At 35.5% G+C, this 14,091-nt stretch overlaps 1 protein-coding gene across 1 annotated transcript in view; it reads left to right on the top strand.

The window, feature by feature from the left end:
- LOC133332495 (adenylate cyclase type 5) overlaps positions 1 to 14,091 on the top strand; it is a gene marked incomplete at both ends in the record, with an annotated part of 45,942 nt that overhangs the window by 23,269 nt on the left and 8,582 nt on the right. The window contains one exon of the mRNA XM_061540896.1: positions 6,147 to 6,256. Coding sequence (XP_061396880.1) covers positions 6,147 to 6,256 — 110 coding nt within the window. The remainder of the gene's footprint in view (positions 1 to 6,146; positions 6,257 to 14,091) is intronic.

The following is a 14,091-nucleotide window of genomic DNA, read 5'->3' as shown; positions in this document are numbered from 1 at the left end:
TACTATTTAGTACATATTAGTACAAATTTCCAAAACTTCCTACATATACCAAATTTACACCTTAACAGTGACCCAAAGTCCATATTTCAGGATTCCAGCTCTATTGGCTCACACAAAATCAAAATTGTACCAAATATAATACCATTTAGTACTTTTCGTACACATAAGTACAAATTTCTAAAAAAATACATACATATTTCTACACTCCAACGGTAATGTTAACATAAAATTTCAGCTTTCCATCTTCATCCGTTTCTCTAAATTCAAATTGTACAAAATTTAGTACAGTTTCGAACTTTTCGTATACATGAGTACACGCTTTCAAAACTATCTCCTTATATCGACCCTACATATCAACCTTGATAGTTCGAATGTCCAAAAACCCTTTGGTACATCTATCCTACACTCCATCAAAAACCGTCAATCCAAATTTCAGAGTTCTAGCCCCACGGTTCGCCAATTACAAATGGTAGCATATTTAGAACTTTTCGTGTCGTTCTAATACCAATTTCCAAAAACCCAGCCTTTGGACCAAGTGTGACCCTCACCCCAAATTTCAAGATTCTATCTTCAGCCGATTCGTCTGGGCGTTTGATGAATAGTTAACTCAGCCAATCTCCTTACTTTTATTAGTATAGATATCAATACAATTACTGGTATGGAAAATGGGATCTCTGTTTAAATGTTTCGAACTATTGATATAAAAATATGTGAGCCAAATTTTGACAGTTTGCGTCAAGTGGATAATGAGTTAACACGCAATATATACCGGGTATTTACCTATTGGATGGGCATCTCTATGCTGCATAGGCTATGCATAAGGTTCGCATTTAACCGACTCGCACCAAGCTTCACACGGGGTAAAATTATATGCATCAAAGCAAATATGGAGCAATTTTTGTGGCATTTTGCATGAACTGGGAATTTCATGACTATAACTACACATTGACTATTAATTGCTATTTCGTTTTTTTTTTTCGATGTCAACATATTTCAAAATTTCGTCCAAGTCTCATATCACGTTAACGATACTGTAGATTACATTGATTTTTTTCTATATTTTACTTTACCTCATGTCCATCTTCAGACCCCCAACGTGTATGAACCAAGCATCACAAATGTTATTCTTGTAATGTCATTGTTTTCCCAGCGACATTCTGCATTCAAGTGAAATATTCTACTTGGCTGGAATGCCATAGAAAGAAAAAGTTTGCCGGAAGCTGAAGCAAGCATTTCTTGTCGTTGTGTCGGTTCTCTTCTGGTTTGGCGTTGCAAGTTGTTTTTTTTTCTCTTTCCTTGAAACATCTTCGGATAAATTGAATCAAATTGAACACCACTAAATGGCATTGAATTCAATTGTGTACTTTCCTCTTTGTCGTGCGACGACGACGGCGACGACGATGAGAACGGAACAAGACACAATAATAGTACTCAGGGATACAATGTCATAGAGTGAATCGAGTGATATGCTTGCATATAAAGAAATGAAATAAATGACTTACATGTAACCTTAACCGTATGCAAAGACAAGAATAGAAATGGAGTTTTAATTTCATTTTTAATAAAAAACAAAGGTTATTTGAAACAGAAGACTTGTTATCGGTGCATTGATATGGAAAATTTTTATTAAATTTAAAGCCGAATAAACGTTGACTAAACTTGTGTTTAAACAAGAATTGGTATTTAAAATTGTCAAATAGATAGCCTTTGATTTGAATGGCCATAGCCGTTGAAATCTGTTCACTCCTCTTTATTACATCCTTGTAATAGTATGAGACTGACAGATTTCAACGGACTTTTGTGTACATTTTGCTTTTGCACCACCTTTAGGCAAAGCTTTTAAACTATTGTGTTTTATTTCTATTCTCTTTTATATTTGCTCACGAGTACGCATTAGCGTACTGACTCTAATGGAGAATCTATTGCACAATACCTGCCACCAGTCCCTATAGTGTGGACTTAACGCTTGTGTTAAAATTTCACCAGCAAGAAATATATTTATAATGCCATTGTACGCAACGTGAACCGTAAACTATCAGAAAAATGACCGTATTCTAAGAAAAAAATCCTGTAAAGAGAGCCATCTTAAATTTCGTAAACGAAAAATGCTTAGCAAATCAATATGTTATGTCCGAATTGAAGCTGATTAGATTACCTCAACATATAAGTGACGCAAAGCATATATAAAAAGACTTACTTAAAAGCCGATATTTTACCGTCGACGCAGATCGGCCCGTAGATCTTTCGGAGAATTTTTCTCTCAAACACCACAAGAGCTGCCTCATCTGCTTGCACGAGTACCTATGCTTCAGATCCATTTAACAGCACGGGTAGTATCAGCGTCTTGTAAATTGTGAGTTTGGTCTGGTGGGAGGTGGCCTTGTTTCTAAACTGCTTACTTAGACCATAGTAGCATCCAGGGACGTACGTAGGATTTCATTTCGCCGATGGTGCGAAATGAAAATTGTGTTTATTATGACGGTCGAAAATTCTTTTCCTGTTAATCCATATAATTCCACGTATCAAAGGAAACATTCGAATTTCAAAACTGATGTCATTAGTATTATTTATGGCGATACCAAGGTATATAAAATCTTTAACTACCTCGAAGCTGTAGTTCTCAAGTTCCACAGTTGGTCCGAGTCTACGAGTTGAAACCATCAGCTTGGTCTTCTCGCCATTTACTGCCAGACCCACTTTGGCAGACTCCTTCGCAAATTGTTCTAAGGTGGCTGTTACTGTTCGCAATGTTCTCTCCATTATTTCGATGTCATCGGCGTATGCGAGTAACATGTGTTGTTTGGTGTACAGAGAGCCATTTCTGTTCACCTTTGCGTCTCTTATGACCTTTTCCAGCATGATGTTAAAAAGATCACACGACAAACTGTCACCTTGTCTGAATCCTCGTTCAGTATTGAAGCGCTCCGATAGGACCTTTCCGACTTTAACTGCTGACCTTGTGCCACTTACAGTTATCCTGCAAAGCCGTATTAATTTTGTAGGAATGCCCAACGTAGCCCAACGTAGACATGGCTTTAAACACCTCTGAACGGATAGGGCGGTATTGGTCGATGTGTTTTTCGAGGGTCTTTTCCAGGATTTGGCGCAGAGTGAAAATCTGGTCAATGGTGGATTTGCCAGGTCTGAAGCCGCATTGGTATGGTCCACTAATGTAATAGACAATTGGCTTCAGTCTTTCACACAGTGCCCTGGATATCACTTTATATGTGATGGGAAGGAGTCTTATTCCTCTATAGTTGGTACATATCGTCTTGACTCCTTTTTTGCACATGATGCTTAGATTCCAATCATTGGACATGCATTCCTCTATCCAAATTGTATTAATCAGCTGGTGCATGCTCCTGATCAGCATCTGACCATCAATCTTGAATACTTCGGCTGGTAACCCATCGGCTCCTGCTGCTTTATTGTTCTTCAGTCGATTAGTTGCTATTCTGACCTAATCTTGGCTATGTGGTATACATTCTATGTCGTCATCTCTTATTGGTTCTGGGGTATCTTCTTCACCACCACTATTTTATTCCAGAAGCTTTTCAAAATGCTCCTTCCAGACCTTCAACACGCTGTCTGTATCTGTCACCAGGTTTCCATCTTCTTCTCTACAGGAGGATGTACCTGCACCAAAGCCTTCGGTTTGGTGTTTTACTCGATTTTCTCACGCTCAAGTTTTTTCTTCATTTATCAGAAATTAATCTCTCCTTTTCTACCGATAATTATCTCTCGCATTGCGTGTTGCTACTGTTTGCAGGTCCTATACGCTGCGTTTTTCACATCAGTAGCATTACGACACTCCTGATCGTACCATGTGTTTCTTACTAAAAATTATCGAATTTGCTACATTATTTGGGATAGCCCCTAATGTTGGAGATTTTGTCCACGTTTTCCATAATGAGACGTGAAGAACATTTTTGAGAAATGGATTGGTTAAGTTGAAATAAAGAAATTAGCTTGAACCTCCGTATGTAAGATGGTATTGTTATCTGGTAGGTAAATTGAAATTTTCGGTTCTTCAATGAAAAATAACCGTAACGACTTTTCCGCTAGCTTAGCCACCTGCGTAACAACAGGTAACAGAGGGCATGTTCGTTGCTACGCTATCCCATGAGTTCCTGTCTGGTTTCATAGTTCCATATAAATTAAGACTTATTGCCCGATAAGTTTTTGCTGTTGCGTAGTTTGCCTTGCCGGACATGAGTATGAAGACTACCCTGGATACATGTCAGGCTTTCGGAGTGCACGTAAACCGTATTAATATGGTGAAAATTGGTCCTCATTTTGTAATACACCTGGGGAAACGTTGTCTGGCCCAGCTGCTTTGAATGGTGCGAAGAAGGCACCTCGAATCTTTCCTCCCTTAGCACCATTATTTAAATAGATGTCGATGTGTTTGGTGGGAAGTGACCTTTCATGAGAAGTCTTATTGTTTCCTCTGTTGTTTCTATTCAGTTTCCCTACCCTGTTTCATCTACCGTGGTTTTGGTTTGAGTATGGGGGTTTGATGGAAACTTATTTTTGTAGAGACATATTTACGCTATATACCTGTTCACAGAAGTTGCGTTTAGCATTTCTTGTCATTTTGTTATATTCCTTCCTCTTAGTGTGGAAATTGTCCCAATATACTTCAGATATCTTGAGGCGAATCTTCCGGTCATCCAGGGTTTTTCGACAGCAGAGTTCTTTTCTCTAAGTGGACAATTTTCTTCGAAAGACTTCACAATTATTGACTTGCTGTTTAGTCTTGTATGTTCGGTTCATTCTGGCTATTTTCCGCTTTTATGTGCCGGATAACTTCTTCTTTCCTGTAGTGAGCTTGGCGAGATTAGTGAGATTAGCAATTTCCTTGCTCACTTCATTAACCATTCTAAGGCGGTTGTATCTGTTCTGTCTTCATGTTCAGTTCTGAGTTTGAGTTTAAATCCACATATGTCTTAGAAATTAGGGCTGAGTTTGCTCGTCTCCTCAGATCCTTGAACTCTGATTTGTGCTAATTTGCTGCTTGTGCTGTGTGCTTGTAGCAGTACCTTCGACAACACATGCCAATATACCAACATCTGTAGCAGCTGTTTGCTCTCGATCGCAGGATGATGACTGGGCGTGACTCGTAGGCAGATCAACGTCACCCGTCGGTACTGAGTTATTTAGGCTCTGCACCGTAACGTTATTTTTTCTGAAACTTAAATGGTTGTGTTTTGTTTTTGTTGAACACTCATATAGTCTGTTTTGGCCCGCGGGGCCTAAAGGCCTCCAGTTTCACGGTTTGTAATAAGTTGGTATGATAATCCCCCTAAGCATCCGTTAGGAGACTCACAAACTCCCTTCGGGTATATGGGGGCATTACTAAAGCATAATCTGAATATATATAGACAGAATTTCTTCAACATATCTCAAGTAGTTTATAAGTTATTAATTTATTGCCGCTAGATCAGTGATTCCGACCACTCTGCTATGTTGTGAATGGTCAGCTGGGTTCTGTATTTGTGTGAGCTGAACTTTGTATGGATGTACCGTAAGACAGTCCTAATTCCTGAGAACGACGAGAAATGTACACATTTGGGTCTTCGCCAACATTTTTATTGAAAGCTGTCATTTTTTCAGTCGAACAAGCTAAATATGATGTACAGGCCTTACAATATTTTTAACCGCTCCAGTCTCAAATTCAGTGAAATTTGGAGGATTTGCTCACAGTTTTCTGTGACTGCAATGGCGTGATGCAGCACGAAAGCTTGCCACAGGGCCGTGCGATCCTCAACCTTGAAGTAATTCGTCATAAACATAAATACATCTTACCATGAATTTTGCGCAAAGATACTCACTCCCGCACTTATTCTTTGGATATGGGAGAAAAGACGAAAGAGAACATGTTGTCTGTACAAAAAATAGTGTTTTAGAAATGTTAGGAGGATTGGAGAGACAATATAATAATTGAAGACAATATAATAATTGATTAATAAATAAATATTTCTTGAAAAAAAAATAATATATCGGTCGTACAAACCACTATGGGAGGCCATATCCGTACATTTCTTGTGGTATCTCCACAACAACTTTTTTTAATACTCTAAATCCATTAAAATTGTCTGTTTACAAAATCAATATTTTCTTTTTTTTTTGTTTTTTTTTTTCAGAGGAAAAGGAAGATATGGAGCACCTGCAAGCATACAATCGAAAGCTTTTGGAAAATATTTTGCCCGTACATGTTGCTGAACATTTTCTAAGTAGAGAGAAAAATATTGACGTAAGTAGATATAACAATATATCTTCACATACATATGTATACATGTTTATGTGTAGGTTACTTATCGAGAAACTAAATACGTATTTTATCAATGGCAATGAATATTTAAAATTGATTGAAAAGTAAAATTGTGGAAATTCACCACATTAAGAGGTCTTCATTATTTATTTTTTTAATTTGTGTGTTCACTAGAAATCATCATGTTGGTATGTAATATAAAATACTATACCAATAATAGGAGTTTGTTACGGTATAGTAGCTATATTTGAATTTCGTGAGAATTTTGTCGATTTAATTATTTTAGTGTACTACCTTGTTTACACATAACACCTTACATACACAGATTTTAACCTCTACATAACATTATTTTTTGGAAGGTAATTGGAATTCCTAAGAAACAAAAATGTATTTGGTATAGGTGGCGGGCATATAATATGCAAATGGGTGTAGCCTATTATATTATTTTGGTTTCCTTAACTTCAAATTTCTATATATTAACAACATATTACAATACTTAGACCTGTTACTTAAAAACAAGAAGCCAGACTACTAGGAGGATATAAACGAAGAGCGCATTCAACATATTGTAGATCTATAGGATCATTCCTGAAGGGCGTTATGTCATTGTAAATTGTGTTGCAGGGTCTTTTTTATCCCATGAGAATACCAAATTAAAGTCACTCAGGATCAGCGAGGGAAATATATATGGGAGATATATAAAAATCAGCACGTTTTGTGGTATTTTTCTACGAAGATGTTGATTGCAATCACTTTGATTTTGAAATGCGTCTAGAATCATGGAAATACGTAAAAATGGAAGAAATCTTTATATAGAAGGTATGTCGAAATATGGTTCTATACTGGCAAATCTCTGCGAACATATTATTTATCCTCCAAAACCCCACAATGCAAAATTACAGCAATTTACGAGGAAAATGAGCTTAGGATAATTAAAATACCTTAAATAGGATGGACCTTTATGTGAGAGCTATTTCATTACATATATCTATACTGTACTGAAAAAGTTTTCTAATACCAATAATTCCAAATTGAAAATTACGTCAAATTTGCGGAAAATTTCAGAATTTCAAATTCAAATTCAATTTGAACCTTTTATGCAATTATACTTTCGCCATCCAAGAACTATCGCCATCCAAGCACCACAAATAGTTAAACGCATTTGTTTTCTTTGGAAACGTGTCAAATCACATTGAAACACCAGAATTCGAAAAAATTTGGTACACTGGGTTCTTATTGGGTACTAAATGTCTCCACAAAAATTATAAATATAGGTCCACTTTTTCCGGTAGCCCCCATATATCGGTACCTCTAGTTTTCCATATTTTGAGGGTATTGAGCTTGTTTTTCTTTTCAACCGGAATCGCTGTAATTTCGTATTTTGTAGTCATATATGGTAACAAATGTCCCTTTCAAAAATTATGTCCCTGGTAAGCCCCCATATAACGCTCCCCCAAAAATTTTCGGTATTTTTGGGGTTCTTAAGCGCGTTTTCAACCGAATTCGATGAAATTTGGTACACTGGGTTCTTATTGGGTACTAAATGTCTCCACAAAAATTATAAATATAGGTCCACTTTTTCCGGTAGCCCCCATATACCTCTAATTTTCGATATTTTGAGGGATTTGAGCTTGTTTTTTTTCAACCGATCACAGTAATTTCGTATATGGTAACAAATGTCCCTTTCAAAAATTATTTGTACTCGCCTCCTTATGGGGGCAGTCCCTATATAATGCCCTTTTTATTATACACACGCTGCGGTACAGGTTATAATGTCTTTGTGCATATGTTTATAACAGGCAAAAGGAAACGAGATAGAAACATGGTTCCTTTTGAGAATATGCATAGAATCACTTTCTTCTACAAATTCTTTTAGATGATTGTTAAATATTTCTAAATTTCTCTGATAAGAGTTTGGACTTTAAAAATTACCAAATATATTGCAGTTGCAATATATAAAAATGATCAACATGGAGTTCGCGTATTCGTTGAAATCAGATGATGCGCATGCAATTTTTTATGCGCATCCGATTTCAGAACCGCGGATGTGCCGCCACAATCAACTTTAGATAAAATACGCATAAACAAAAGGTTCTTTATAAACATTTGCGCAAGAAATTTTCGTCTTTGGAATCCAATTCAAAAAAGCTACGGTGAGCACATTAATGAAATATGCACTAAACGACGCAAAAACACAAATGCTACAATACTATAATCAGTTTTGCCCATTGCGTCCTGTTTATAAGAAAAATTTGCGTCCTGTTTATAAGAAAAATTTTAAAAACACCAAAAATCCGGCATAAAATTTCAGCATTAGTTTTGGATGGATGCAGTAATTACATCGAAATATCATACATTGGAACCATATTATCCAAGGGGTATTCTTCAACATAGTTACTGAGCACATGTGCGTGCGTTGTGTACTCCAGCCACAAAACAGGACAGAACACAAAAAAAAAAACTTGTTGGCTTCAACACATTTTCACCCCTCTTTTATACATCCACCATAATAGGGAGGGTATATTAGTTTTGTTTTTCCGTTTGTAACACATGGAAATAATCATTTCCGACCCTATAAAGTATATATAATCTTGATCAGCGTAAAATTCTATGACGATTTAAGCATGTCTGTCTGTCCGTCTTTCCGTCTGTCTGTTGTAATCACTAAAAATTATAGATATAGGTCCTGTTTTTCGGATAGCCCCCATATAAGAGTACCCCCAATTTTCGGTATTTTGGAGTTGTTGTGCGCGTTTTACAACTGAATTCGCTGAAATTTCGTACATTGGGTTATCATTGGGTACCACATTACTCAACTAAAAATTATAAATATAGGTCCATTTTTTCTGCTAGTCCCCATATAACGGTACCCCCAAATGCTCGGTAATTTGGGGGTTCTGATCGTATTTTTCGACTGAATTTAGTACTTCCTGTTCTTATTGGGTAGCAAATCTTTCCACTAAAAATTATAAATATAGGTCCAATTTTTGGGTAGCCCCATAATATAAGCGTACCCCCTGTCTGTATTTTGGTGTTCTTGAACGCGTTTCTTAACCAAATTCTTTGTAATTTGGTTTTTTGTAGTGGTGTATGGTAACAAACCTCCCTCCCAAAAACTATTATTAGTCGCCCCCTTTTAGGAGTAGTCACCATATAACCCCCTTTTTATACTCTTCACCACACTGTGGTACAGGGTATTATGTCATTGTGCATATGTTTGCAACAGGCAAAAGGAAACGAGATAGGCACATGGTTCCTTTTGAGAATATGCATAGGATCACATTCTAAGACGATTTATGCATGTCCGTCCGTCTGTAGATGTTAAATTGTAAACAAAGTACAGGTCGCATTTATGATCCGATTTGGATGAAATTTGGCACAAGTCACTTATTTGGCCCAAGGACGAACCCTATTGAAATTGGGAAAAATCGGTTCAGATTTAGATATAGCTCCCATATATATTTTCGTCCGATTTAAGGTAAATGGGGCACCAAAGTCTCTATATATCTTTCGATTTGCACGAAATTTGGCATAGAGTACTAAATTAGATCCAGAATGATGTGTGCCAAATTTCAATAAAATCGGTACAGATTTAGATATAGCTCCCATATATACTTTCGTCCGATTTAAGGTAAATGGTGCACCAAAGTTCCTATATATCATTCGATTTGCACGAAATTTGGCACAGAGTACAGAATTCGGTCCAGAATGATGAGTGCTAAGTTTCGTGAAAATCGGTTCAGATTTAGATATAGCTCCCATATATAGTTTCGTCCGATTTAAGGTAAATGGTGCACCAATGTCCCTATATTCCTTTCGATCTGCATAAAAGTTGGCACAGCATACTGAATTAAGTCTAGAATGATGTGTGCTATGTACCGTGAAAATCGTTCCAGATTTAGATATAGATCCAATATATATTTTCGTCCGATTTAAGGTAAATGGGACACAAAAGTTTTATATATATATATATATATATATATCTTTCAATTTGCACGAAATTTGGCATTAGGTATTGAATTAAGCCAAGAATGACGTGTGCCAAGTTTCGAGAAAATCGGGTCAAATTGATATATAGCTCCCATATACATTTTCGTCCGATTTAAGGTAAATGCGTCTCCAAAGTCCCTATATATCTTTCGATTTGCACGAAATATATATATTTTCGTCCGATTTAAAGATTGGCCGACCCGCACACAATTTTGTACAATGTACTGAAGTTACTATAATCTTTCGTGTGTCAAGTTTTCTTGAAATTGGTTCAGATTTACATATAGATCGCATATTTATTTTTGTCCGATTTTACGTAAATGGTGTACTAAAGACCCATAGCTCGGCCGATTGGCAAAATGTACTGAAGTTAATATAAGTTAATCTCCGGCAAGTTTCATTGAAATCGGTTCAGATTTAGATATAGAATAGCTTCCATATATAATTTCGACCTATTCATGTTGATTGTAAACCAAGTAATCAATGGGTGCCTGATTGATATAACATTTTAAATTGAATTGGAAGAATTGAGATAAATAACTAAAATATTGGGTTCGAAATTGACATATATCGATCATTAATAACCCCAAATATTCGCTACTTCCTACACTATGTAAGCAATATTGGTCCCCCTTTAGGTATAGCCTCATTTAACTTTGCAATCTAAATTGCAGTAGTTTGAGGATTTTATACTCTACCATACGATATAAGTATCTGTCCACGCTTTGGGGTTTCAGATTTTAGGAAAAATCCCCATTAAAAATGGCTGAAATTTTTATTTGGTTTTCATAATGGTTTACATAAATCTGTTTGTAGAATTATCGGTATAGGTTCACTTTTTGGTATTTTCCCTATATTTTCACTTCAAGTACTGTCAGTATACCTATGGTGGAGGGTATCCAAAGTTCGGCCCGGCCGAACTTAACGCTTTTTTCACTTGTTTACATTACCACCATCACATCGTCTTCATTTTATAGTAAAACATTTAAATTATATGCTATATGTTCATATTTCGCGAGTTATGGTTTGCAAACTTTAAAACATGGCTTATGGCTTGCAAAATTTAAAACATTTCTGAAAACTCCATAAGTAGCCCTTCAATTATTTGTTCATATTTGAATAATAAATTGCCATGAAATAATAAAATTAAACCACTTTTGTATTTTTAATATTTTAATTATTATTTTGTAATATTAAATTAATTGACATGTCATCATCGCCAATATATGCATTTTTTCAGCCAACGTTTTACGTTGGGGAAAACATGGTAATAAAGTCATTAGTGTGTAATGCCTGCTTATAAATATGTAATTATTACAAAGAGGAAAAAAAACAATAAAACCCCAGTTTTACACATTGAAAGTGCGCTATAATTCCAATGAACTGTTGTAATAATTTTTCATTTGTAAGTGAAATTTGTACGACTTTAATTTTGCAAATATAGGCACTAGTTGGGTAATAGGACGATACCTTAATTAATAATTTTCAACTTGATGTATGACAGGTTTTAAAAGCCTGCAATGCGAAATTATATTTACTTTGGTACGAAAATTTGGTTAAAACCCTCAAAATACCGAAAAAATGCCGGGTGTAACTATATGGGAGCACTTGTATTGGTATTAGGGAAGATTTTACACCCAAAATATCAAATTACGATCAATCGAAAAAGGTGTCCAAAATCTTATAACTTGAGATTGGTGCCAATTCAGTTGAAAAAAGTACCCAAACAACCCCAAGTACCGAATAATGGAGACTATCCCAAAAGGTGGACCAATTTTGGTTAAAGCGTACGGTTATATGGGGACTATCCTGAAACATGAATCAATATTCAAATTTGTATTCCCTCAGTCCTATGGCTAATCAGGCGAACACTTTGATACCGCAAAAATATAAATCATCGAAATATTTTTTTTTTTTTCAGACAATTTATAGTCGATTTACAAATGTCCATCAGTCTCTCTCTGGCCGGCTAGTGCACACGATAACTCTCATAGAGTGACTGATTCCATCCAAACTTTGTACATCATAATATTTCTTAGTATATAACTTAGTTCAAGTTGGAAGATGGGGAATATCGGTCCACTCCTTTTCCTATAAGTCCACTTCTTCTGGTACCACACCCACAAATGGTCAAAATTATCAATATTTATAGATCCGAACTTTGCGTAACCTATTATCTTTACAAAGTTTAAATAAAGTCAGAATATGGGACTAATTGGTTCACTCCTTCTGTACTTACCCCACAAAGGATCAACTTTTTCAAAGTATGTAAATACGACTTTAGGCGAAAGGAATATCCGATTTCAACTAAACTTTGCACACCCTATTGTCTTTTAACGAATTATGGAGGGTACGGTTATATAGGAAGTCAAACCAATATTGATCATTTCCGGTAACAAGGTTTGCTACCCAATGAGAACTCCAAAATGCCTAATTTCAGAAATTTCGGTTAAACAAGGAGCCAAAAATCAACAGTTGTTTTTTCATAGCTTTCATGTAAAGGATCCGACCCTTTTTCTATTCTATACTTTTGGAAACATGTCCATGTTTTGACATAGCTCCCAAATAAAAGTTCCGCCTCATTTTCGGCATTTTAACGGTTTAACAACATTTTTCCACTGACGTGAAAAATTGTTTGTAATTTTATATTTTAGATTCTCAATAGGTGTCAAATCTTACTACCAAAAATCAATATCGGTCTCCGTTTTGGTATATCCCCTATATCATGTAACTTCACTATTCGGTATTTTAAGGATTCTAAACATTTTTTGGACCGACACAAGTCAGCAAGTTCAAGGTCCTAGGACAACAAGAGAGTTTGCTCCTGGAAGACCCCGATCGATTTTTGGTATTTCGAATGTGGTGGAGAGAATAAAAAATTCGTCCCTGCTGAACTCGATGACGTTTATACTCCTTTCTCCACCTCTTTCACGCTCAGATTTAGATATTGTTTATCGTTTCATATTATTCCGTCGAATTTGTTGTTTATCATATGGTCGACCTAGCCTGACTTTTAATATTATCATTTAAATGTAATTGACAACAGAACATACCACCAACCTGGTCAAAGCCAACGTTGTCCAAAGCTATTAGTTTATTGCTCACATTTTTGGTTTATCATGAAATTTTAATTATATCAAAAGTGAATGTACAATCAGTTTCTGGATATACCACACGTCACTAAAATTGTTGTGACACACGTGGAATATATTCTATACATAATTATGACATATATGTATTGTTCATAACAAAATGAGGTGTTAATATTCACCTTATTGTTGTTATAATTATTATGCGCAGCACACACCAGATATAATACACACAATATTGCTACATGTTGAATCATTAAAATTAGCACAAGATGATAATTCGATTTTCAATCAAACATAAATCCTATATTGCGACCACTTTTTGATATCAAAAATCCATCATAGAACAATTAAGTTGTTTAAAAATATTTAAATTTTGGTTATGTAAAATTTGCGTCCAATATATAATAAACATCCACAGCGTATCCCCCCATATAACGATATTTTCCATTTTTACGTTTCTGGAAAATTTTGTATTTAATTTTTATATTGCTAATTTCCTTATGAATGAATATTTAAATTTATAAATATGAAAACTCTCCAATGTTTAATGGTAATAACAACAAGTTTTTCTAACATTCTATTACAATATTTCTTTGATATTGATATGTGTCACTCAAGTGTCAATATGTCGTAACATATAATAAACTTATTTTGATGGAAGACCTTGTAATTATATAAAGAACGGCCATGGATACTGGTATTGAAATGTATGGGACATTCTAATAGAGTTTCGAA

Source organism: Musca vetustissima, unplaced genomic scaffold, assembly GCF_032173495.1.
Source record: "Musca vetustissima isolate MV318-11 ecotype Yass unplaced genomic scaffold, APGP_CSIRO_Mvet_v1 utg136724, whole genome shotgun sequence".
Lineage (NCBI taxonomy): Eukaryota > Metazoa > Arthropoda > Insecta > Diptera > Muscidae > Musca > Musca vetustissima.
The sequence above is the reverse complement of the archived record's forward strand: the minus strand, read 5'-3'. Positions and strand labels throughout refer to the sequence as shown.